Source organism: Cyprinus carpio, chromosome B13, assembly GCF_018340385.1.
Source record: "Cyprinus carpio isolate SPL01 chromosome B13, ASM1834038v1, whole genome shotgun sequence".
Lineage (NCBI taxonomy): Eukaryota > Metazoa > Chordata > Actinopteri > Cypriniformes > Cyprinidae > Cyprinus > Cyprinus carpio.
Genome location: NC_056609.1, coordinates 12343725 through 12369045, shown reverse-complemented (window position 1 = coordinate 12369045; position 25321 = coordinate 12343725). Strand labels below are relative to the sequence as shown.

Below are 25321 nucleotides of genomic sequence, written 5' to 3'. Positions count from 1 at the left end.
GCAGTGTTCTTGGTTAGCTTATCACCCATCGTTTATTTAATGAGATAACGAGCTGCCTATGGCGTTTTTTTAATCTATTGAGTTATTTATGTAGCACAAGGGGAAACGGCACTGTACAGTACGGCATCGAATGTACATTGTTTTATCTTCATTGCATAGTGTGCTGTTGTAAGCATTTAAGCTTGTCTCTCACAACAGCACAGATGAAATGCATTTGTTATCTCCTTATTATCAGCAGGCGGATGTGGATAAACAATATCGTGACAACTTCCTCAGCTCGGCGTGAGCGTTTATCCAGTGCCTCTTCAGAGATTTTCCGAATGGGATTATGAGGGAGCTTTCAAAGTCTCCCTGCTCAGATATATTACAGATACTTTACGGCTTCATAATTGAATGGAAATTCTCACCATTAGCTGTGTATTTGCATTTTATCAAGCACCTTGGCAGGAATCCAGAAACAGAGAGGGTGAATATTCTTTTCACAAATGCCCTCCGTAAAATGGTTATTGGGGCCTGTGGAGTCTCAGAGGTCTTGACCTTCTCGACTGTATGCAGTGATTAAAATCATAATTTGGACAATTTTCTGTTGAATTAATATTTTATTGTACTGAAAATGTTTCAAGTTTAATTATTATGAATGAGATGTTTAGCTGCCCCACATTTTGCTGGCATCTGTTACTGCATGGTTTTTCAATTTCCAAAAAAAAAAAAAAAACCTTCCTTAAAATTACAGGACCCAGAAAGTAATCGTTTGGACTGGTTAACCGCATGCTGTGAGTACATCAACATATAAATCATATCATTCCATTTACTTAGTTTTTATACAAATTGTAGTGGTTCCTGTATTCATCAAATTCAGCCATTTAACTCTTTAAGCAAAGTTAATTTAAGGGAAAATTATCAAACACATTTTTTTTTATTTTGTGGAAAGTATGTTATGTAAATGATTAATTAAATGATTTAATTTTTTAGGCTACATGTTTAGTTTTACTTGAAAAAAATGCTAAAAAACAAAACAAAAAACATTAATAAACATAAGCTAGAAAAAATGACAGTCAACCTTTTCTGAAGAATAATAAAAATATATCACACACAAAAAAAAAAACTATAACAAAAAACACACACCCACATTTTTCTACAACAACCAATAAGACCTTCGTTCATCTTCAAAATGCAAATTACCATATTTTAGATGAAATCCAAGAGCTGTCTGACCCTCCCATAGACAGCAAGGGCCAGAAAGGTAGTAGGAAATTGTTAAAATAGTCCATGTGACATCAATGGTTCAACCGTAATGTTAATTGTGCGCCAAAATAAAAAAATGAAAACTTTAACAATTTCTTCTCTTCCGCATCAGTCTTTGCCACCATTCAGAAGAGTACTATAACACATGCGTACGGTGCTGCAGATGCAGGAGCCAGCATTCTGGAATTCTCATATAGCTTCATAAATTACGGTTGTATCACTGATGTCACATTGACTATTTTAATGATGTCCTTACTACCTTTCTGGACCATAAAACAATTTCAGTTGTGTTGCTGTAATTGTGCAATGTTAATTGTGCGCCAAAATAAAAAAATGAAAAACTTAAACAATTTCTTCTCTTCCGCATCAGTCTTTGCCACCATTCAGAAGAGTACTATAACACATGCGTACGGTGCTGCAGATGCAGGAGCCAGCATTCTGGAATTCTCATATAGCTTCATAAATTACGGTTGTATCACTGATGTCACATTGACTATTTTAATGATGTCCTTACTACCTTTCTGGACCATAAAACAATTTCAGTTGTGTTGCTGCCTATGCAGGGTCAGAAAGCTCTCAGATTTCATGAAAAATATGAAGAAAATGGGTAACCAAGCAGCTGCTGGTCCTCATTGTCTTTGATTATTATTTTTATTTTTTTTCAAACTCTGAAAGTAAGTGGCTTCCGGCAATTGTATAGTTAACAACATTCTTCAACATATCCTCTTTTGTGCTGAACAGAAAAAAGAAATTCAGAAATATAATGACAGTAAAAAAATTCAGCTTAAGTGTGACTTGGTGTCCGTGTTGCCCATGTTGTCTTCCTCCCGAGTCCAGATATCCTTCATATTTCCTTGAGTATGCCTTGCAGCAGTAGCACAACACTGTTACATGTGGGCGTTTTATTTTGTTGGGGGTTGTTAGTCTGAAGGGCAGTGTAGATGTGTGTGCTGATCCAGACGATGTGCATAGGTGACAATGCAACGACTGTGCTCCAGATAAATGAGGGTTACTTCACTCCCTCAGTTATTCATTACCCCCTCAGCTTGAGCTGATCGGCAGGCCCACACACAAACTACACCCACAGAACTTTTAGAATTACAACATCAGTCATTCATGAAGCCCCTCTAATACGTAATGCCACTTTTAGCTAATTTGGTAACATTTGGTAATGATTTCAGTTATTTTTAAGAATGAATTCAGTATTTATTCCAAATCAAACATGTATGACTTTCTTCTGTAGGGCAAACAAAAATACAAATATTAAAGAATCTTCTCACCACTATTTTCCATAAACCTATTTTCAATTATCATCTTAGCATATTTTACCATATTAAAATCGATTGCTCAGGTTTTTCCCCAAAAATCATTGCATAGCAAACATATGCGCTTTCTTTATGTACATATTTGGACACACAAGCATTATTCTGTACATCTGTATCTGGCAGGTTTATTTTTCAGGACATAACAATTAAAATCCACAATGTCCACCCATCTGACAGAAATGCTTTGCCCCATTTTGTGATGCAGGTTGCTGATTGGTCAGTAGTCTCTGAAGTTTGTTAGAGGTCAGCGCATTTACTTTTCACTCACCTTGTTTGTAATCACAGGACACTTGAGAATAAAAAAGCAACACAACTGCAGGTGCCAAGTGCTCATAGGATGGGGATGCAGAAAACTGCCGTCAGTCACTGGAGAGAATCAACAGACTCTCGTCGTGCCCATTTTGATTGGCATAGACGAACAGTAAGGAGATGGGGTTAAGTTACTTGAATTCACATGAACAGGAAGTGTTTTTTTGTTTAACAGAGTGTTTTGTGCTTCTTTTTCCATTTGCAATAAGCAGTTTGATGCAGTATTTCAGATAACCCATATTCACAGGTGAAGTGTACAAGAACTGCTCAGTGATCATGGCATTCATCAAGATACTTAAGCTCTTCTGTTCTTCATATCTGTGCCATTTTCTTAGCAAACCGTGCACTCCAAGACTGCTGGGAGAAACAGCTTACATCTAAACAATACAGCCACATTACAAAAAAAAAATAAAAATGACCGTCTCTGTAACCCACTGAAAGAGCTCTCATCACAGACACTTTTAGTGCATTACATCAGTTTCCTTTCTCTTACCGCTTGTTCTTGTGCTTCAAGCAAACATCACAAACCGCACTTCTATCCGGGTGAATATTCAGCACACATACCAACACCAACCATTTGAGAGAGCTGGGGAAAAATAGATATTAAATTATGGATGATGAACAGGTAGAAATTTATGTAAGGTTTTTTTTCTCTCTCTCTTTTTTGTGTATGAGAAATCTGTAGCTAAGGCATGACTCAGTCGCTCACTTTGAAGAGAGGGGGTTTTATCTTACACGGGCACCATCTTCAGTTCAAATTAAGAGAGAGACACACACACACAATTATTTACACCCTTGAAATCAGTCATTGTGAACACCCAGACAATGAATCACTATATTGCATTGAGGAATGGAGCAGGATTTCATATATTTAGAGAGTTTGGCGGTTTTTGCGCCCTCGCCGAACAAGTTATTGTGATGTGGAAGTCGAAACTCATGAATACACACACACTGTCCCAGTTCTGTGGTGCTTTGATTGGTTGCTTGATTTTAAAGTTAGAGAGCCAGCAGCAGGAAGGGGAGGAGCCACATTACCATGTCCAGGTGGGCCGCTGCAGGACTGGCGTCGTAGAGATCAGGGGACGGAAGCGTGGAGTCGCCCCACAGTCTGTCTCTCTCGTTCATCTGCAGAAGAAACAAGAGCAAGTGAGATCTGTTTTATCATCTCATTTCTTTCTATGTTTGGTTCTGTCTTTTACGGATATCACATCACAGACAGATACAGTACTAAATGGATTCATCTCTAAGGGACGAGTGGTGTGTAACTTTTAAAAGGAAAGATAAAGATGCTTCCCATGTCTTTTATTAAAAGTCTCACAACATTTATTTGATTAAAAAACATGTTCACAGTAATGTGAAGTATTACAATTTAAAATAACCGATAACTATTTTAATATATATTAAATTTAATTTATTCCTGTGAAGGCAAAGCTGAATTTTCAGCCGCCATTAATCCAGACTTCAGTGTCACGTGATCCTTAAGAAACCACTCTAATATGCTGATTTATATTACACACATTTTTGTGGAAAATATTTTTTTCAGGATTCTTTGATGAATAGAAAGTTCAAAAGAATATCGTTGATATGAAACAAAAATCTGTTGTAACATTATACATTTCTTGCACTTTGCGGGGGGAAAAAAATGATACGTTTCTTTTAGAAAATAATCTTACTGATCGCAGTAGTGTAGGTTATGTGATGTTACATCCTCAAAAGCCTTTGAACCAAATGTGAAAAAGAAAAGAATGTGTGCCTGATTATAAATACAGGCTTTGTTGAGTGAATGATTGGTTTCTGAGAGCATGAAACTCTCAAAATTCAGTTTTAAATAATAAACAATTTTGGGATTGTGATGTAATCACCACTTAAAGTCCAATGTAAAATCTGGATCCTGATTGAAACCAATTAAGAACCACTGCATTAGAAAATAACAAAACAGTCTACATCTGGTCTTCCAGTCTGGTCCAGACCATCTGACAAATCCCTTCTAAAATCACAAAACCAGACTATTGTGGTAAGCTTGGCCAGGCAGGCAAACAGGCAACAGTAATCATGTAGGCTGGTTTACACTGTTTCTTTCAGCAGGGAGACTATAACACACATCTATGGCTTTGTTCTGACAGACATGAAAAGCATATCTGACTCCAATCCATTTAGCTGTTTGCACTCTGAACAGCAAAAAAAAAAAAAGAAAGAAATCCAATTTTGACAAACCCAAACCTTATCCATATGTGATTTGAAATCCGATTAAAACAGTATACATTTTTTTCCAAATGCGTTACAGTCTGGACAGTCAAAATGGATTTTAATTTTTGTGACATAATATGTATGCAGTGTCATACACAATGCAAATCTGTGTTCGCTCACAAGAAATCTCTGACGTGAATGAATAGGCAACATGAATGATCTGTTTTGCCCAGTTTGAAATCTAGCAGGAACGCAGTTTTTTAAAAGGTCCTAGAATGCATACTGGCACTCAGACAGACTGGGATAAAGGCCTGTACCTGTGTGGGCATCTGTGGACGCAGGATGTTCTGCTCGGTCTCCATGCCAGAACCAATGGTGGTAGTGGTGGTCTCGGTGCTGGTAACTAAGATCTGATTGTAAGTGTTTGTGTTGGAGCCCGTAGCTTGGTTGGTCGCAGATTTCAGGTCTGTGTCGTTCCCGAAAGCCAGGATGGCGTTCTCTGTTTGAAAGGAGGGGAAAGAGTCAGATTCCCAGCCCTGCAGATGAACACGTCTGGAAGGCAGTCATGCCTCAGTTGGCTTTCTCTTTCAGACGTGTCTCTCTTTCAAAATGGGTTTGGATTTCGTCAACATGCTTTCTTACAATAACAACAACAAAACACACTCGAGGGAACCAGAGAGGACTGGCTTATATATAAATGATCCTGCATAAATGTTGACAGAACAGCATTCAGGATCATAAACTCCATCATCTGATTCATGCTCTAAATATAGTTTGTTTATATAGTAGAATATACATCCCTATATTACCATGCGGCTAATCCTGCCCTCCAGAAATATATATATATATATATATATATATATATATATATATATATATATATATATATATATATATATATATATATATATATATATATGACTTGTATTTCTTAACGGTTTGGCATTCGTCCTTATTTCTTTGCCCAAGTCTTCCATTTTCTTTCTTATTTTCGTTCAGTGTGTTTTCCCTTGGGAAAGATTGGTTGCATAAAATGGAGTGTGCGCTTGAGTGTGCCTCAGTGCATGTGTGTTTGAAAGAAGTTTGATTACTTCTTGTATCTTGATGTTTAGAAGCAAATCTTACCTGTACTAAAACACCTGTGTATTCATTTTGAAATATTCTTTACAGTCACCTGTGTACTGGCAAAATTACCTTTGACCTAAATATAAATTCCCATTCACACTCCTCTTCAATTTCCCCCTTTTTTATTGTCTATATAGGGTGTATTTCAGACATATAGTGAAGGCCATATGAATGATATGAATCATCTGAACTGATTAATTTCCATTTGTCTAGTAGGTCAATTATCTGAAATTACTGTGGCATGAAAGTCGCCTCAATTAAGACACAGCTGTGAGGACGGCACGGGATATAACTCCATATTTGAGTCTGATATTCCTTTCTGGTCCTGAGGAAAGGGTTGTGGGGAAAAAGGAAGATTAGATTTATGAATGGTGAACAGTGGCATGGTTGAGTAAATTTTCTTTCTTAATTGAAACACTAATTGCTTAATATTTGTGATCTTAAGGGGTAATGAAGCTAGAGAGAGAAAGCAGTACGCTCTTCTGTGTCAGCCGTGCTGCGCGGCTGCGATGTTTTCGTTCAGATACAAAGTCTAAATACACATAGAAACCATATCCTTTTGTCGCGGCTGAAACAGAAGACCATATGCAGTTTCAGTTTAGCGTATGTTCTCCAAAATGGCACTGTGATGCGGAGAGACACAGAGGAGACAAATTATTTTGTTTTGTTTTGTTTTTTTGCGTTGCTGCATAAAATTCAGATTCCACTGATGTCAGATGTCAGGACTATTCTGATGATGCTTTTCATACTTTTCTGGACCTTGACAGTGTATTTTACTTGGCAGTCAATAGGACAGTCACAAGCCTCCCTGTTTTCATCCAAAATATCTTATATTGTGTTCCCAAGGACGAACAAAGCTTTTACAGGTTTGGAACAACATGGGGGTAAGTGATTAATGACAAAATTTCAATTGCAATTATATGTGGAATTACCATCTTTACGTGGGTTGTGCACCGGCACTGCTCCAGCACAGATGAATCTAGCGTTTTGAGGAGTATGTGCACGAGTCTTAAAAAAGTTAAGCCATAGTGTCTCGATCGCCGTGAGACAAACTAAATAATCAAATTACACTTCAAATACATTTTTTTCCAAAGATGATTTCCATCATTTAAGGTAGTTCTTATCATGCTAATGTATGTACAAGTGTTTGTTTTTCCAACAAGTTTGCTTTTAACTATTTGATGCTAGAAAAATGGGGTGTGGCGTCATGAATGTTAGCTTGCGATTGGGTCTGCGGGACTTTGATTCCGCTGCTCCACCTCACAATCACTACTGCGCAGCCTATGGCTCCAAATGACGTCATTTTCCCAAGATGACAGCGGCCATACCGAGAATGTTTTGGCTTCACTTTTCTATAGTGGAAAGAAGTGGAGATGCATCGTCCATTTTTTTTTCAGTCTGGTGGCCTGTCAGTCACCGCACCATGTGGATACTGTACTTTGGAATCACAGATTCTATGTCTTGGAATATATGATCCAATTAAACATTTTCACTGGAAAATGTCATCTGAACAAGCAAGTAACATATCTGCCAGTTTTGTTCTGACCAACTGAGAAAAAAAAAAGCATTACAATACATCGCGCTACCAATGGTGATTTAATCTAATGATCGCTTAACTCAAATCACATTAAAAACTGTGCAAATTATTATTATTATTGTTATACTTAATTATCAAATCTTAACAACATCAGTATTGCATGACTACCTGTATTTAGTGTGTATTATTAGCGTTATTAGCCGATTTCTTTATGTATACAGATGTGATGTAATGATGCTAAAGCCCAAAAAACACTGCACGATTTTAGCAATCCTATAAGATCACTGCATGTCACACTGTGTGACATGGATAAGACACACGTTACTATCAAAGAATAAAACGTCACCTCCATGCACTAGTGGTTAACAAAAAGAGCATGATGAATAACGCTATAGCAGTTGTATTTTTATGTGTGCTGAAAAAAAGTGGAAGCGGCGAAAGATAAAGGGATAAGAGCTTGAGGTTTGAGCAGTTTTATGTTTTAGCACCATGTTGCGTTGATTCCATTTCGCATTTTTATTGGTTGGTCAGTAAACGTGGATAGTACCAGCAAACACACTGTGCGATGATCATGCTGTATTGTAGGCTATCTTTGGTCGCAAGACCGTGACAATGGCTGTCTTTGAACCTCTCTCACTGATGACACAGAACCACTGATTAGGAGCCAGGATCACAGAAATCCCCACGATTTTTTTCACAATGCCAATCTTTCATCTGAGACAGCCGAAATATTGTGCAGTATGTTTAGGGCTAAAGACTAATGGCGTCAAGATCATTAAGTGAACTGAGTGAGTGACGTGACATACAGCCAAGTATGGTGACCCATACTCAGAATTTGTGCTCTGCATTTAACCCATCCAACGTGCACACACACACCATGAACACACACCTGGAGCAGTGGGCAGCCATTTATGTTGTGGCGCCCGGGGAGCAGTTGGGGATTCGGTGCCTTGAACCGAACCCACAACCTTAGGGTTAGGAGTTAAACTCTCTAACCACTAGGCCACGACTTCCCCTATGAAGACCTAACAGTACTACTCAAATTAGAACACATTATTACAAGCTTACCGTTGTGAATCGGGCTTAGGTAAGGAGATCGTTTTGAACACTGGCTGGTTATTTACTTGCTCAAAAATTGATTTTGGATCAGTTTTAACCAGAAAAAGGTTCGGACTGTTAATCGACACCAGCAGAAGATGTTTTTGCCTTTCTTGAGGTCCGAAAGCATGATCTGAAAAGCTGACTGTACTGAAACGTTGCTGCAAATTACTTTTAATTAGTATGTTCTTGTTATTTCCTGCTTTTTTGTTGTCCATGTCTGGTAAATGTTGTCCTACAGGCCTTTAACCTGGAAACTTCTTGAACATCAATGAAATAGACAAATTCACTTTCATTTTAGATGTCCAGCACATATCACTGCTCTATACACACAAAAGACTCTATAACTACTGTATATCTTTCATGTATTTTGAAAGGCAGGGGCGGGTTCATAGAAAAGCATTGCATTTAAGTTTACTGTAAAGAATATAATTTCTGTCAGTTAGCCTTCACCCCAGCCCAACTAAAGCCCTCATTATCCGACATTCATATCATAACAGCCATAACACATCATAATCAGGGGAGTGTTAGCAGTAGAGTAATGTGGAGGAGTGTGAATGGTGTGAAGTTGATTAGTCTCCGAATGTTTAGCAAAATGCCATGAGTTGATGCTAATTGAAGCTGCCCACTCGTAGCGTTGCTGAATTACTGCAGAGAAACAAACCAATACAGTTGCTACATTCACACAGGAGCAGAATACAGCCCTGTTTATACACCGTTCATGACAGCCACATTTTATATTCACAGTGAATACATTAAAGTATACGATTAAATTATGAGAATGAGTTTGGTTGATATGTGATGTATAAACAGATCCACTAGCTGACAACCAGTGCTAGACGTCTAGCATAACAATGCTAGCACTCTTGGAATTTTTATTTAAAGGATGGTCTGGAACTAAAGATATGATATAAAATCTTGACATTTATTATAGCTCCATTCCATTCTTGTCTAATTTTGTACATACAAGACAATCTGAGAGTCACATCTGTTAGTAAATGAAATGATCAATCTCAAACAATGAGTGTGTGGCCTGTGTAGAGTCGCAGTGTCACTCTCTATCACAGCTAAAAAGATGTGTGGATGTTATGATAAGAGACTCAGAAATGGGGAAGCGAAGACAATGATTACAAAGATATTTCATCAGTGATGCTGAACATTTGGTTCCAGTATACTCTCGGTTTGTCTCACTCTCTCTTTCATGGATGAAAGGCAGGACGAAATAGTGGACGTCTAAGTAATCGAGGTGTGAATGGCAGCAGCTAACAGTGGGGAGTTTGCGGTGAATGTTTAGAAGTGGTGATTCCTCTCTGATCCCTGCAGGACTTTAGAGGAAACTGACCCTTTGATAAGCTCCACCTCCCATTGCTTGCTCAGACCCAAAGCTACTGGTAAATTTACTATTCATTTTGATAGCAGTTGCTCAGCTGGCACAGGATGTCTTTGTCCATGGATGCTCAGTTTTGGACAGAATGTTTTTTGAGCCAGTTATCTGCCATTAATCTCATGTGACTCGTTTTTCTGAAAAACTATTTAATGACTGCGTTGATTGGCTGATTTATTCACAATCCCTTCACAGGTGACCATCCTGAGCTGTGGCTCAGGCATTTCACCATAAAAAGTACTATCAACATAAGGGTGTGTGCAGCCATTTGTAACTTAAATGTGCAAGGCTTCCAATTTCAGCAGTAATTTAGCTGTACTTAAACAGTCTGTTATTCTGTAGATATTGCAAACTGGTATTTGTTATTTTATTAATCATATCCAGATCATAACAACACTGGTTTGTAAATAATTTTACCTTTTCCTTTATTTACCTATAGTGGCAACTGAAGTATCACACATTTACAGAAAATAGCTTGCACATTGCGAAATAAGGTGAATAATATAATGTAATTTCATTATTAAAGTAATATTAAAGATATGTGTTGCTTGAAAATAATCCTGATATTATTAGAATATTCTTTGTTTTTTAATTCATTTTTACTACAATTTATTAATTATTAGAACACATGGAACATATTGAATGACTTAATGGAGAAAGATTTTTGTTGTAGTTCTCATATGTGCTGAAATTAAGTGTAATTAATTAATTTATTTATTTTTTTAATCTGTCATTGTACTTTAATAAAGAAAATATTCCTTTGAGAAACTATTAAATTACACAGTAAACATGATTAAATACTGCAGGCTGCTTCAGAATTTAAGTAAACGGAAACATGAGCACAAAACTCTTCCTAATGTTTGTGCCATTACTGTACTACAGTATGAATGTTTTAGTTGCTTTCGCTTGAATCAATACATAAATGAATAAACATTATGTTATTAGCATTTCACACGCACACACTTAGCAGTTACTGCTTACTCACCACCCAGAGACAGGAAATGAGCCATCACTCTTCCTGCATATTTCTCATCGAAACACTCATCACTCATTCTGGACTGCATTGAGGGACACTCTTACGAAACATAAACTTCACGTGCTTACTACATTAGCAAATCACTGAATCACTTCTGTCTAATTCCAGTTCCGCTGGCTGTTGGCCCAATGACTTAAGCGCTTTTTTTCACAGTCCAAATGAATGAAGAAATTCTTGTAATACTTGTCCAGTATTTCATGGTGGTCCCAGGGGTACGCTGATGGTTTGGGGGCTGGTGTAGCCAGCAAAACTAGTTCAGAAACAGCTGAGGTGAGGACCAGCCTCAGTGGACTCTCTCAAAAAGCTCTTTCAGCTGTTTCCCTCCATACTGTGCTACTTCTGTCCTGTTTGCTACTCTCCGGCTGTCTCCGCTCCATTAGTTTTACTGCAGGGAGCCAAATTACGCTCAATTACCAAGACACCAGAGGCTGCGCTTCAGCTTGAATCAGCAGCACACATACACACCGACCCAGCACTCCGGACCGCCCCAAGACCCTCAGATAGAATAGGGAGGGATGGCTGAAACCGGACATTGCAATTTGTTAATGCCGGAAATACCCTTGAGGAGCAAGATCACACTGAAGCGCTTCTGGATTAGAGCTGGAGCTGATCTCCAAAATCTCAGCGGTCAGATACAGCACCAGCCCACCTGTGAAACGGATGTATTTACATGGAGTGTTTGTTATTAGTGGTTTAGAGATGCAGCGGCCCATGAGCAGAGCACACCGTTCAAGATATCCTGTGCTCCTGATGACTGTTAATGCCTCATTACCGACATGCATTGAAACTTCATAACGTTACATCAAGAGAGTTTTCTCTCAGTGCTGCTGAATGCACAATAATAGTGCTGACTGCGAAGAACTGGGCTGCAAATATTTCTCTCTGCTGACTCTCGTGTTGCATCACCTGGGTCTATTTTCTATCAATTGGAGTATATGAGTATTCAATGAGTGTAAAACTGTCCCTGCTTCCATATGTGCATCCTTCTCCACACATGCAAAAGGAGAATTGGCTGCATTGATTATACAGTAGGTGAACAAAACCCGGATGACGTCCTGCATGTGCTGGGATTCTTAAGCGAGGAAACAATGGACCCTTTGATTAAAATTAATGGAAAGTGCTATTATGGAATATAGAAAGTTGTTCCTCATGAGTAAAAAAACCTGAGTCAGGACCTGTCCCGGTACTCACATTTGCAGTCTACTTACAGTACACAACATATTTACTGCATTTGGCCCAAGTGTTTAAGTGGACGTGAAAACGCAAGTGTATGTAGAACTTCTGAATACCCGATGAGGCACTTATAGTGATGCAAGTAAAGTTTTGCAAAGCTTTTAAAGGGGTCATGACATGAGAAATCAAATTTGCCTTCTGGCTTATAAGAGGTCTTTGTACCATTAAAACATCTTGCAAGTTTCATAGCTTAAAACGTACTTATCATTATAAACAAAGCATTTATTTAATTAAACTCCAAAAATATCTCGTTCCAATGGTACAAGCTGACGTCACCTTAACGTCAGGACAAATGGAGTGAAAGAATGTTCGCTTTGACGCGTTTGGTTTAAACAGCTCATTCACATCTTTGTACAGATATCAGAAGGATCCCAGAGTAAGGAACAAGTGGATGGTTTATTTTAATGACACCCCAGATCATGTCAGAGGATTGATAGGAGTATTTTGTTTTGGAAATGAGGCACAGTGTCATGAAGAGTTCACAAAGAAACATTTGTTGAAAGATGAAGCAGTACTAGATCTGACTGCTGCTGCATCACATTGTAAGTAAAAGATTTCATAATGCTTTGTCTGGAAATGACTTTTATTTTGATTATGTTGTCAAAAGGGGGCATTGATACTGTTTCCTATGAAATGACGTTAGCCAATCATAACAGTGGCTGATTCCTGAGAAGCCTTAAAGGACCAGCCCCTTAAAAACAGCCTGTTTCTGTTGTTTTTTCTGCTTATGTTTTTTTCCACATATTATTATTATTATTATTATTATTTTTTGTATGCAAAAAAATGTATTAACATTATAAGTAAACCAAACTCAAAGAACATATTAAAATAATAAAACAAATCCATGTCATGACCCATTTAAACATTTTGATTTTCAATACTATGAACTTTAAATAAACTTTTAAACTTCTGAAAAATAGACCCATGTTAAGTGATTAAAAGGCAAAAAAAAAAAAAAAACAACAACAACAAAAAAACATATATTCTAGAAAATAACTTGCACCTGATTCTAAAGTCACACTGGTAAATAAAACAATACATTTATAATCTTGATGTATTTTGGTTCCCCTAATGATATCCAGAACAGAACAGCAATGAAAAATATAAGTTTAAAACAAACATATATTATAGTGACATTCATTATAAACACCAAGACTAAACATTTATTGAGAAAAAAAAGAAAAAAAGAAAGAAAGAAAGAATTAAGCAAAACTGAAACTACCAGCATGTGGGAAATGCACTACACTCCATAAAGAACCATTAGACAAAAGGTTCTTTTTTTAACTGGAAAAGATTTTAAAAATGTTCTGCACTAAGGCAAAAAATGGTCTTTTAAAAACTGCTTACTGGAGCCCAGAATGGTTCTTCTATGGCAAACCTGAGACAGCCTGCGTACTGTAATTGTGGGTTTTCGGACAGGCACAGTATTGTTTTCACAGTTGTTGTTATGTCATGGGTCAAAGAACATATAGGTCAAAGGACAATGCCAAGGTAGTGGATGGGTGGAAATGATGTGTTGAAATGCTACTTCTGCAAAAAACTACTGAAACAGGCTATATGCCACTACATGTGGTTTCTATGACTCTCTCTCATTTTTCCCTGCGAGCTCAAAAGGGAATCTCCAGCAATGATGGTAATATTTATTTGTGATATAGGACAGGGGAGAAGTTTTTACTCACTCAAGCAATTGTTGTCATGGAAATGGCTTAGGAAGTGGTTGCACTGATCTCGGAAATTCCCACTAGCCGCACAAGAGCACCACGGTCCCACATTTGATGTAGAGTTATCTAGGTAGTTCGGAGTGATAATGCTACCTACAGGGAGAGAGTGAGACAGAAATAACACAGATCAGAACATCAGTTGCAAAACAGAAAGCCAAATACAGTGCAAGTCTACCGGTATCAAATAAATGCACCATCCATCTGTCATATCTGAGTCATGTATTATGGGAAATATTTTCTTTTTTTAGATAAAAGGCAGAGATTCAAACTTTATTTGCCATTTTCCACAAATAGGGTACAAAATACAGCGTAAATTCTTTTAATCTTTTTTTTCAACATATGATCAGTCAAAATTAGTTGCAATTAGTGCAATTGTCAAACCAAAAATGGGTTCAATTGTCAAACCATTATTTTTAAAGTGACAAAACATAAAAAATTAAACAAGATTAAGATCATTCAGATCAAATTAAGCTAATTAGTGCAGATTAAGATGTCACTTAGCACTCAGACATTCTACCTTTTTATTTTTTTCTTGCAACAAATGATATCAGATTTGTACCTCAGGGACACCAAGTGCACCCTATTATCAGCGCAGAGACACTTTCACCTTTTTGACGTTAAAATGTTTGTTGCATTTTAAGCAATCCACCTTGTGTTATTCTGTAAGCCCTCTGCTAAAACGGATATGAAAAGCTCTGTCAATCTTTATCTTGTGTGTGGGTTACATAAGTGTGCTAGAACATTGATTGCAGAGGATATAGGTCCGTAGCTCTTAGAGCTGTCTTTGTTCAGTAGGGAGGGAAAATGACAGTGCTTTTTCACCGTGTGAGAGAGTGAGTGTAGAAGGCGACAGCTGAAAGCGGGAAAAGTGGAGGTGCTGCACTCTAGAACTCAATAGTCTGATAGGGACCCGTTTAAACACATTGATTTCTTTTGTCCCAGAACACAAAAGCACAACATCTTCACAACCGCTCTTGGAAAATACTGCTGTAATGACTAACAGTCAGGGCAGAGAGCTCGGTCTCTTTTTGTCTTCGGTATCTCTGTATTGCCATGTCTGACTTGTTCATTTGTTAATGTAATAAAGTCTTCTGTAACTCTCTTTACCAGCAAATCTCACCATTCTGTCAAACGTTTGGCATTGTAGACGTCAATCCTGATGTGCTGTCTACCCAGTCTCCTTACATGCCTTTTTGGAGTAGCCTACAGTATATGAACGGTGCAGGGGAAGACTTCAAGGGTGCTGTCACTCTATTGTTTTTGGCTGAGTCCATTTGTAATCAGATTTCAGGTACTAAACAAAAGTGAGCCTCTGACTGATGACATATAATTTGCATCATTGCACACTCCTAGTCACATTTATTATAGTGAAATGTGTCTCATAGGTGCTTGTCTCCAAATAAATTGCCTTTGGAGAGCAGCCCACGTTGCTTTTCTTGCATCTTTTGCAATACCTGCACAGACAAATGCTGTGAAGTACTAAAACAAAAGTTTAGCAGAAGCTGGAATCCTCTCACACTGAATCGTTACTTGTTTATAGTGGTGATAAGTTGCTGTAGTACAAGTTTATCACACAAATGTACTGCAAATCAGACCCAAAAGTACCTGGGTTCATACTGAGCCACAGAATCAAACAACACATTTAATCCAGGGTGTCCAAACCTGCTCCTGGAGGGTCACATTTAGCTTCGACCCTAAATGAACCAGCTAATCAAGATATTGTGGACCTCTTCTGCAAATATGGATTTTGCTTCCATTTTGCTTTTAGACAAGCTTTGCAAAATTTCCCTAAGCGCTTCCCTTCAGGGGAATCCCGGATGTTATTTTGAAGTGCATTCTACTTTGTCAAGTGAATATATAAAATTTAGATGAACAGACCCTTGATCCCTCAATTTCAAGAGGGTGCGAGTCAACTCATATGTACACTTCAGCCAGCTCCATATACCACAATGCAACACAATTGTGATGTGTGCAATTTATCCCCAACCCTCACAACTCTAATGTATGATATATATGAATTATTTTGAGATTTAAACACATACTTGTTACTTAGGACATTCCAATTTACCCATCACAGGGATTCTGGCAGTAGTGGGACCTCGTGAAATGTAACCAGTCAAATAGCCTACATCCGAGTCAACAAGATGGAGGGACGTTAAGGAGGGAAGGACAAAAAATACATAGTAGAATATCCAACAGTGTTTTTTTTTTTTTTTTTCAGCAAGTGTGTTCACGTGTAGAGGTTTTTAAGGGCTATTGTGAATAACTGTAGATTTAAATTCAAACAAATAAGACAGTCTATGCATGACCTGATATTTTATTTCTATCCAAAACAAGGTGATGTGTAAATTGCAGAGTGCTAAACACTCTCATGCAGTGTATGTTTCATTCATACTCGACGCTAGAGGGCGCTCTCATGCAGAGAGTCCAAAACAGACTTATAGAAGTAATAATTTGTGCCTTGCCAGTTATTGCAGCAAGGGTTCTGAGTTGTGGCTATAAGGGATACAGCTAGAGCCAGAAAATAACAATACATTACATCTGCTACCTATTCGATTGCATTTTATTATTGTGTACACATACCCCAACCCTAAACCCTGCCCTTAATATAATGCAAATACAGTAATTAACTGTTGTTTAGCATGACAAAAATTATGCAACATTGATGTGTATGTGCATGGCCAGTAGGACAATCTGGCCATAGCTGTATCCTTCTTGCCCCAACCGGCTCAACGGCTCTGATTGCAGCTAAGCTGAATAAAAAGCAGAAACATTTTGCCTGATGAAACATGAAGACAATAAACATACAATTGTGATAATACATGATTTCTGTGTGTGTGTTTTTAAGTCTTATCCAGGTAATAAAAAACGTATACGAATAATGCTATGCTAATTGACATAATTTTCATAGTAGAAACTATAAATTGTATTTTCTGCCTTATTCTGTGATAAAAATGGGAAAAAGTGTTTGTAGTGTATATAAACCAATAATAAAACTGTCATTAAGAACATATAGGAATAATATAATTGAATATTATTGGTTACTGTCCAGTAGTGTATTTGATTTCTTAGCCAGTTAAATAACTAACTAACTGTCAATTAGACACACACACACACACACAGACATAAAGGTATTACATTTGACATTTTTGTCCCCCTCACTTCTGAAATGATGGCTACGCCCCTGCATTTTTAAAACAGGTGTGTTGGAGCAGGTTGAAGTTAAACTCTGCAGGATGTTGGCCTTCCAGGAGCAGGACTGGACTTAGTTGATTTGGACCCCACTGACTGTCATTGTATGAACAAAAACATTTGAAACTTTTGTGTTCTGCAGAAGTCATACATGTTTGTAATGAGGATTGTAATTGCAGTATATGCATCACATGAACTGGTGACAAGGTTTAATAAACCCTGAGAGCTTGTATGTGTCACGGTGGTCTTCTCTTCTTAAAATTTCACTTGTCGGTGGATAAGATTGTAATGCCAAGCTTGATAAGGTTGCAATGGCCATAATTTGAATGTCCCTGACTGGTGCATGCGATAAGCCAGGTTGAACTATGTTGCCCAGAGTTCTTACCTATCAGGCCGGTGTACGCAACAAGGCAGGCTCCGTAATTTTCTTGCTGGCAGCCGCTGGCAGTAAGCTCAGAGGGTTGGCAGTCGTGCTGGAATTGAGCCCAGCGAGACCTGAGGGAACCACAACAGCACATCCATCATCCAGCCAGTCAGCAAACCCTCAGAAACATGCATTCCCACAAACACTTCCCTCTACCTTGTGTTATACATGTAGATGGGGCTACATTCTCTGTTCTGTTTTGTCCTCTTCTGTTCTGCTTAGAAAGCTTTATATCAACACTCTCCACTCTGTCATTTTCTTTCTTTTTCAGTCCCCTAGATATACCCTACATATGCACTGTTCTGATCCATTCGTTTTGCTAATCAAAGACATAACTGCAATTCAGAATTCTGGAGAACTGCCAGTTCCCTTTCGAAAGCTTCAGTCGATGCTGCGCTGCTCAGCGCATTGGGAAACGTCTTGTTCGTGACCAGCTGTGAATAATGTGTGTAACACGTCGATAGAATTGACCGGTGGTAATATAGCCTCGGTTGATGACGTCATCGGAGCGCGTCCGCAACACGGGGCTATAAATAGATAAGCCACAGGTGCATCAACAGGTCTTTTGTCTTCAGATCATTCTGTGCATGTGTGCGTCAGGAAGATTCTTTTTGTCTACTACAGATCTTCGTACGATGACCCAACGAAACAGTAAGTGTTGTGTTCCTCCATGCTCTCGTCCTATGTATGAGCTGGATACGCATGATTACTGTTTTGTTTGTTTGGGGGAAGAGCACGCGGTTCTGGCTTTAGAAACGGGCGAGTACGAGCATTGTGAACTGCTCTCAGTGAAGATGCTTCGTGCTCGTCTGAACTATTTTCAGACCGCACCCACCTTTTCGTCGGAGGGCTCTCGTGCGGGTCTGCGTGACGAGCGAGCGACGGGCCCGTCCCTTTTGCTTGCAGTGTCACCAGATCCACGCATCCTCTCTCGTGATCTCGAAGCGCGCTCCGGTGCTTCTTCGATTCACGAGGAGGATGATATATCTCTTGAGTCTTCGGGCGATGAGCAGGCCTCTGAACGCTCCTCTCGCGATAGGAAATCGGACGAGGAACTGCTCGAGGTGGTTACTCGCGCGGTGGACAGACTGCAGCTTGACTGGCCACGCGACCAAGAGACCCCCAAACGTAGTAAGCTGGAGGATAGGTTTCTGTCGGGTGGTAGGAGAAAGAGACCGCAACATCAGTCTCTCCCCTTTTTCGAGGACCTCCATGATGAACTGTCGAAGTCATGGAGCAAACCATATACTTCCCGCATCTTTGTGCCCTCGACGTTGACTTTTTCAACTATCGTGGATGCAAAATCGCGGGGATATTCGGAGATGCCTCGGGTTGAAGAGTCGCTTGCGAGCTATCTCTCACCTGAATCTGCATCCTCGGTGAAGAAAACTACTCTCCCCCTAAACCTTGTAGAATTACATCATCGCTAGTGGGTAAGCTTATCAAGCTGCAGGTCAGGCTGGTGCTGCGCTGCACACTATGGCGGTGTTACAGGCATACCAGGCTGACCTATTGAAGGACTTGAGTGTGGGCAGTACAATCGACAAGGAAGCATTCGCTGAGCTTCGTCGGGCCACAGATTTGTCTCTCCGGGCGACCAAGCAGACGGCTCGTGCCATTGGCCGGTCGATGTCAGCTTTAGTCAGCACGGAGAGGCATCTGTGGCTTAATTTGACGGGCATTAAAGAGAAGGAACGTTTGTTTTCTTTTAGACTCCCCTATCTCTCCATCTGGCCTGTTTGGCGATTCAGTTAATTCGGTCGTCGTCGACAGGTTTAGGGAAGTAAAGAAACATGAAGAAGCGTTCGTTCAGTTTCTTCCTCGCCGCACTCAAGGGGAGGGGCCATCAGCCACCCAGCCTCGCCCCGGTCCTTCAAAAACCAGGGAGGTTAAAAAGCAGAGCGTGACAGACCGTGCTCCCCCTCGTAGGGATTGGGGACAGGTTCGCCGTGCTCAGCAACCTCCCAAGCCAGACCTCAGGACTTTTATTAATAGGAAGAAGAAGTCCTGACGCCATGGCACCCGTGCTGGTGGGGGTAGTCCCTCACGGGGTGGGGCGCGCTCGAGAGCTTTTCTCGCCCCGCACCGTTACCCTCACAAAACCCCTCCATCCCCGCCGCTTCTGGTGTCTCGGGGGGGCGGGTTTTCCAGCGAGATTTTAAATGTTCCAGTGCTTCCTGCCATCATTCTGGACACGGAACATCTAACATCCCCTCAAAAGGAAGTATTGAAATTGGTACCACTCTCAGAGAGTCTGGCAGCGTGGAAACTTCTGCCAGGCGTTTCTGCATGGGTATTGAGCACAGTACGGGTAGGATACAGGATCCAATTTATTCGTCATCCTCCACGTTTCAACGGCGTGGTTTCCACTTCCGTGAAACCGGAGCTGATGCAGGTACTGTCTCAAGAGCTACAAACTCTTCTGGGCAAAGAGGCCATAGAACATGTTCCTCTTCCACAGAGAGAGTCGGGCTATTACAGCAGATACTTCCTAGTTCCCAAAAAGGGTGGGGGAGTGCGTCCAATCTTGGATCTTCGAGGCTTAAACCGTACAATCAGAGCACTCAAGTTCAAGATGTTAACCGTCAAGACGGTCGTGTCGCAAATTCAGCATCGCGATTGGTTTATCACGATCGATCTGAAGGACGCATATTTTCATATAGAGATTTTGCCACAACACAGGAAATTCCTGAGGTTCGCTTTCGGGGGCGAAGCATACCAGTTTCGGGTTCTTCCTTTCGGCCTAGCCTTATCACCCCGCACGTACACAAAATGCATGGAGTGCAGCGCTGGCTCCATTACGACTCCAGGGCATCCGCATTTTGAATTATATCGACGATTGGCTGATACTAGCGCAATCGCGAGAGATGGCGCTACAACACAGCATATATAAATCACCAGGGGGGTCTGCGCTCACGCAATCTGAACAAGATAGCGAGGCAGATTTGGGAAAAATTTTACGAAGCAGAGGTGGACCTCTTCGCCTCCCTTCAGACAGCGCAATGTCCCCTCTACTTCTCTCTGAGTCACCCAGCCCCCCTGGGTCTGGATGCGATGGCACACACATGGCCCAGAATGCGCCTGTATGCATTTCCTCCAGTTTTCTCTGCTCCCGGGAGTCCTAGCCAGAGTTCGCCAACAAGGGTCTTGCCTCTTGCTGATAGCGCCACGTTGGCCGAACAGGGTATGGTTCTCGGAGATAATATCTCTCCTCGACGGCTCGCCTTGGGCGATTCCGGAGAGGAGGGACCTTCTGTCTCAGGCAGGGGGTACGATACTCCATCCCAGGCCCGACCTGTGGAATCTTCATGTTTGGCCCCTGAAGGGTACCAGCTGAGGAACACAGGGCTGTCGCCGGGTGTTATTGATACCATCCTTAGTGCTAGGGCTTCCTCCACCAGGCGGAGTTATGCCAGTAAATGGGGTGTCTTTGACAGGTGGTGTGTGGTACACAATGTAGATCCGGTCAACTGCCATATTGCTTCAGTTCTGGACTTCATGCAAGAGAAGTTGTCAACAGGCACATGCCCTGCTACTCTTAAGGTTTATGTGGCCGCTCTTTCGGCTTGCCACGCCTTGATTGACGGGGTGCCACTCGGGAGACACCCTCTGCTCTCTCGCTTTCTTCGTCGTGGGCCAGACGACTGAGGCCTACAGTAAAGACCAAGATGCCTTCTTGGGACTTAGCTATAGTTCTCGAGGGTCTGGTTGAAACCCCCTTTGAACCTTTAGAGTCAGCGTCTGATAGACTTCTAACTCTAAAAATGGTTTTTCTCATGGCAATAACTTCTTTGAAGATGGATTTGGGATATGCAGGCTCTGTCTATCTCACCATCATGCTTAGACTTTGCCCCAGGGAGCGTGAAAGTGATTCTGCATCCTCATCCTGATTACCTGCCTAAGGTTCCGTTTTCGGCTGTACATCCGGTCATTCTAGAGGCCTTCTGTCCTCCGCCGTTCGCAACGCCGGAGCAGGAGAAATCTTATAGACTGTGTCCAGTCCGTGCTCTTCAGACTTACGTCCACCGCACTAGCCAGTGGCGTAAGTCGGAGCAACTGTTCGTCTGTTATGGTGGTGGTAACAGAGGAGCAGCTGCCACCAGGCAGACCATGTCTCACTGGGTCAGGGATGCTATTGCTTTGGCTTATGAGGCGCGCGGTCAAGCTTCGCCTATAGGTCTTAGAGCTCACTCCACAAGGGGGGTCGCCTCCTCTAGTGCTTTAGCAAGGGGTGCCCCCTTACAACGGGTTTGTGATGCGGCAGGTTGGTCCTCTCCGCACACATTCATAAGATTTTATAGTTTGGATGTCCATGCTACTCCGGGCTCTCATGTCCTTGAATCAACATCACAAGCTAATGTCTGAGGCCTTCTTGTGGTTTGGTAGCACACCTGCACAACCTTAGGGGTCCAGACATTTTCAAGCACGGCGGCGTGGGTATTCTCGTTCCCAATGCGCTGAGCAGCGCAGCATCGACTGAAGCTTTCGAAAGGGAACGTTCCCGGTTACTTAGCTGTAACCTTGTTCCCTGAGAAAGCGGAACAAGATGCTGCGCTGCATTGCCGTACTGAAATATGTCCCAGAACTGCTCTTCAGACAAAATGTCCTGTTGATGCACCTGTGGCTTATCTATTTATAGCCCCGTGTTGCGGACGCGCGCGCCGATGACGTCATCAACCGAGGCTATATTACCACCGGGTCAATTCTATCGACGTGTTACACACATTATTCACAGCTGGTCACGAACAAGACGTTTCCCAATGCGCTGAGCAGCGCAGCATCTCGTTCCGCTTTCTCAGGGAACAAGGTTACAGCTAAGTAACCGGGAACGATACTCAGCCGACAGTGACCGTTTACATGCAGGTCACATTCTGCCACTCCTCTGGTGACCAATCAATCATTTAACCAGGTCAGTCTCAGAGGAATTACCCACATTCCCTGCTGATTTCTTATGCTAACTGGCTGTTGTGGCCATAAGTGATCTCCTCTTGTGTAATGCGTTGTGTCAGCAGAGTGTTCACTTGGAGTGTGAAAGCGTGATGGTTGATCGATGGCAAAGTACGATGAAGGCCTTCGTGTTTGTGATGTGAAAAGAGGGAGACTCAGATATGACCACTGAAACTCTGCTATACAGAGTTGCTTGCAGAGTGATTGCAGCTGTCAGACTTGTGTGTTTGTTGGATTTACGGTTTTCTGTTTGTCTGTTGTGAACAGATAAAGTAATGGAGTGTAAAATCCTCCTATACTTTTATTACGCATATGTTGTACAGTCTTCTATCTATACTGTATAACCTTGATTTTGGGCATTATTGCATTTCAAAAGCTGTTGACAGCAATTCATTATGCATTATATTCTCAGCAATACCACTAAGGATAATGTAGCATAAATTGTCATCTTATATGGGTAGTTTTCATATATACTACAATTCAAAAGTTTGGGGGTCAGTAAGTTTTTTTGTTTGTTTAAGAAATTTGTACTTTTATTCAGCAAAAACTTATTAAATATTTTAAATTAATTCAAGCTCTCAGAATCCTCAAAAATATCTGTTTACTCACAAATATTTACCAGAACAACTATTAAATTGGTTTTCAATAGTTTTCAACTTTGATAAGACAAGTTCCGTTTCAGTCGGTCATTCTCGACGTCACGTCGGTGACTGACGAATTGGGATATTGCTTCGATAGACCAATCTACTTCGAGTGTAAACTAAACGAGCCAATGCACATTGGCATGCAATTATTGCATCCCGCTGCCGCTGATCACAGCGTGAGTATAATAAGGCAGCAGGTGCAATACATACCAGCTTTTCGCTTTGGAGACGAGCGTTAGTATTGTTCTGCTCAAACTGTGTCTAGCTGTGAACTACGAGTTCAGCACACTCTCAGAAGCTTCATGTGTTGGCGAGACGGCACTTCAGCGGGGGTCTTTCCCGAGTCGAGTGGGTTGCGCACTTCAGGCTGCACTACCCCTTGTCGTGTTGCAAGCAGCCAATTCCCCTGTGCGCCTTAGCACTAAAAGAGCATTTCCTAAAGAGCAAATTTCTCTAAAAGAGTTTTGTACAGATGACGGAACGTCCTTAAGGATTCCATTTCACCTGTGCGTTTCTGGGTGCGGTCGTTACCTGGCAACGGGTGATGGTCACGATCGCTGCCTCACGTGTCTGGGCATCAAGCATGCTGAGGTGGCCTTCGTGGATAAGTCATGTTTTCACTGTGGGAAAAGGTCACCCTCTGGGGACCATCACTCCTCTTGCACCTCCGATCCAGTGGAGCAACCCACGGAACGCGCTGGGCCCTCTTTAAAAAGTGTACCAGCGGTATCCAGTGGGCCTCCCCCTGACCAGATGCTGATCTCAGCATCAGAGGGAGAGCTGTCCGATGAAGATTCGGCCACGCTTCTGCCCTCTGAGATGGTGGCAAAGCCTGAATCGGATCTGGAGATGTTACTATGCTTTCCCGGGCCGCTGAGAGGGTAGGGCTTGAGAGGAAATCTCCACTGCGTCCTGAGCCCTCGAGGCATGATGATTGGTTTCTCAAGGTGGCTCGCGCTGGTTCTCAGCACCCCGCCCCGGTGCCTTTCTTCCCGGAAGTTCATGACGAGCTCACCAGGTTGTGGACAGCACCTTTTACTGCCAGAAATTGGCCGGTGGGGTCCTCCTCCCTCACCACCCTCGATGGCGGTGCAGCGATGGGGTATTCGGCTATTCCCCCAGTGGAGCGGGCAGTAGTGACACAATTGTGTCCTAAGTCTGCCTCCTGCTGGCGGGGAGACCCAGTGCTTCCTTCCCAGACCTGTAGGCATTCATCTGGTCTAAGCGGCAGTGCCTATATGGCTTGCGGGGACGCTGCTCCCGCCTTACACGCTTTGGCGTTACTGCAGGTGCACCAGGCCAAGGCACTGAAGGACCTGCACGAGGGTGGTCACGATCCGGAAGTTCTGAAAGAACTTCGAACCACCACTAACCTCGTGCTTCGAGTGACAAAGGCCACCGCGAGTTCTCTGGGTCATGCGATGTCCATGCTTGTGGTCCAGGAGCGCCATCTCTGGCTGAGTCTGGTTGAAATGAGGGACGCCGACAAAGATCGGTTCCTTAATGCCCCTATGTTCCAGACCGGTCTCTTCAGTGACGCAGTCGAGAACCTGGCCCAGCAGTTCTTGGTTGCATGGAAGCAGACTGAGGCGGACCAACCTTCTGCCCGGCGGGCAGCTGCTGCCTCCACCCATCCACCGGCCACAGCGCCCCAGCCTGCTCGTCGCTGAGGGTGGCTCCTTGCGTCCTCTCCCGTGCCGCATCCACAGCATCCTCTAGCAAGTGGGGTCGTAGAGCTAGGTATAGGCAGGCTACCCCACCCTTCCTGGCCCCCGTCAAACCTGGCAGTGGGCGGAAGAGCAAGAGGCCCTGGGACGGGTGACCCAGAGAGAGGTAGCTGTTTTTTGGGGGATGGTGAAGGCACCTCTCCCTCCCCTGGAGGAGGGTCGGGTGGAGAATCTGGAAATCTCGATG

At 41.8% G+C, this 25321-nt stretch overlaps 1 protein-coding gene across 1 annotated transcript in view; it reads right to left on the bottom strand.

The window, feature by feature from the left end:
• Nucleotides 1-1606: 1606 nt before the first annotated feature.
• gfra4a (GDNF family receptor alpha 4a) overlaps nucleotides 1607-25321 on the bottom strand; it is a 114619-nt gene continuing 90904 nt past the window's right edge. The window contains exons 5-8 of the mRNA XM_042736609.1: nucleotides 17778-17887; nucleotides 14159-14293; nucleotides 5384-5565; nucleotides 1607-4004 (exon numbers count right to left, since the gene is read on the bottom strand). Coding sequence (XP_042592543.1) covers nucleotides 3876-4004; nucleotides 5384-5565; nucleotides 14159-14293; nucleotides 17778-17887 — 556 coding nt within the window. The 3' untranslated portion in view covers nucleotides 1607-3875. The remainder of the gene's footprint in view (nucleotides 4005-5383; nucleotides 5566-14158; nucleotides 14294-17777; nucleotides 17888-25321) is intronic.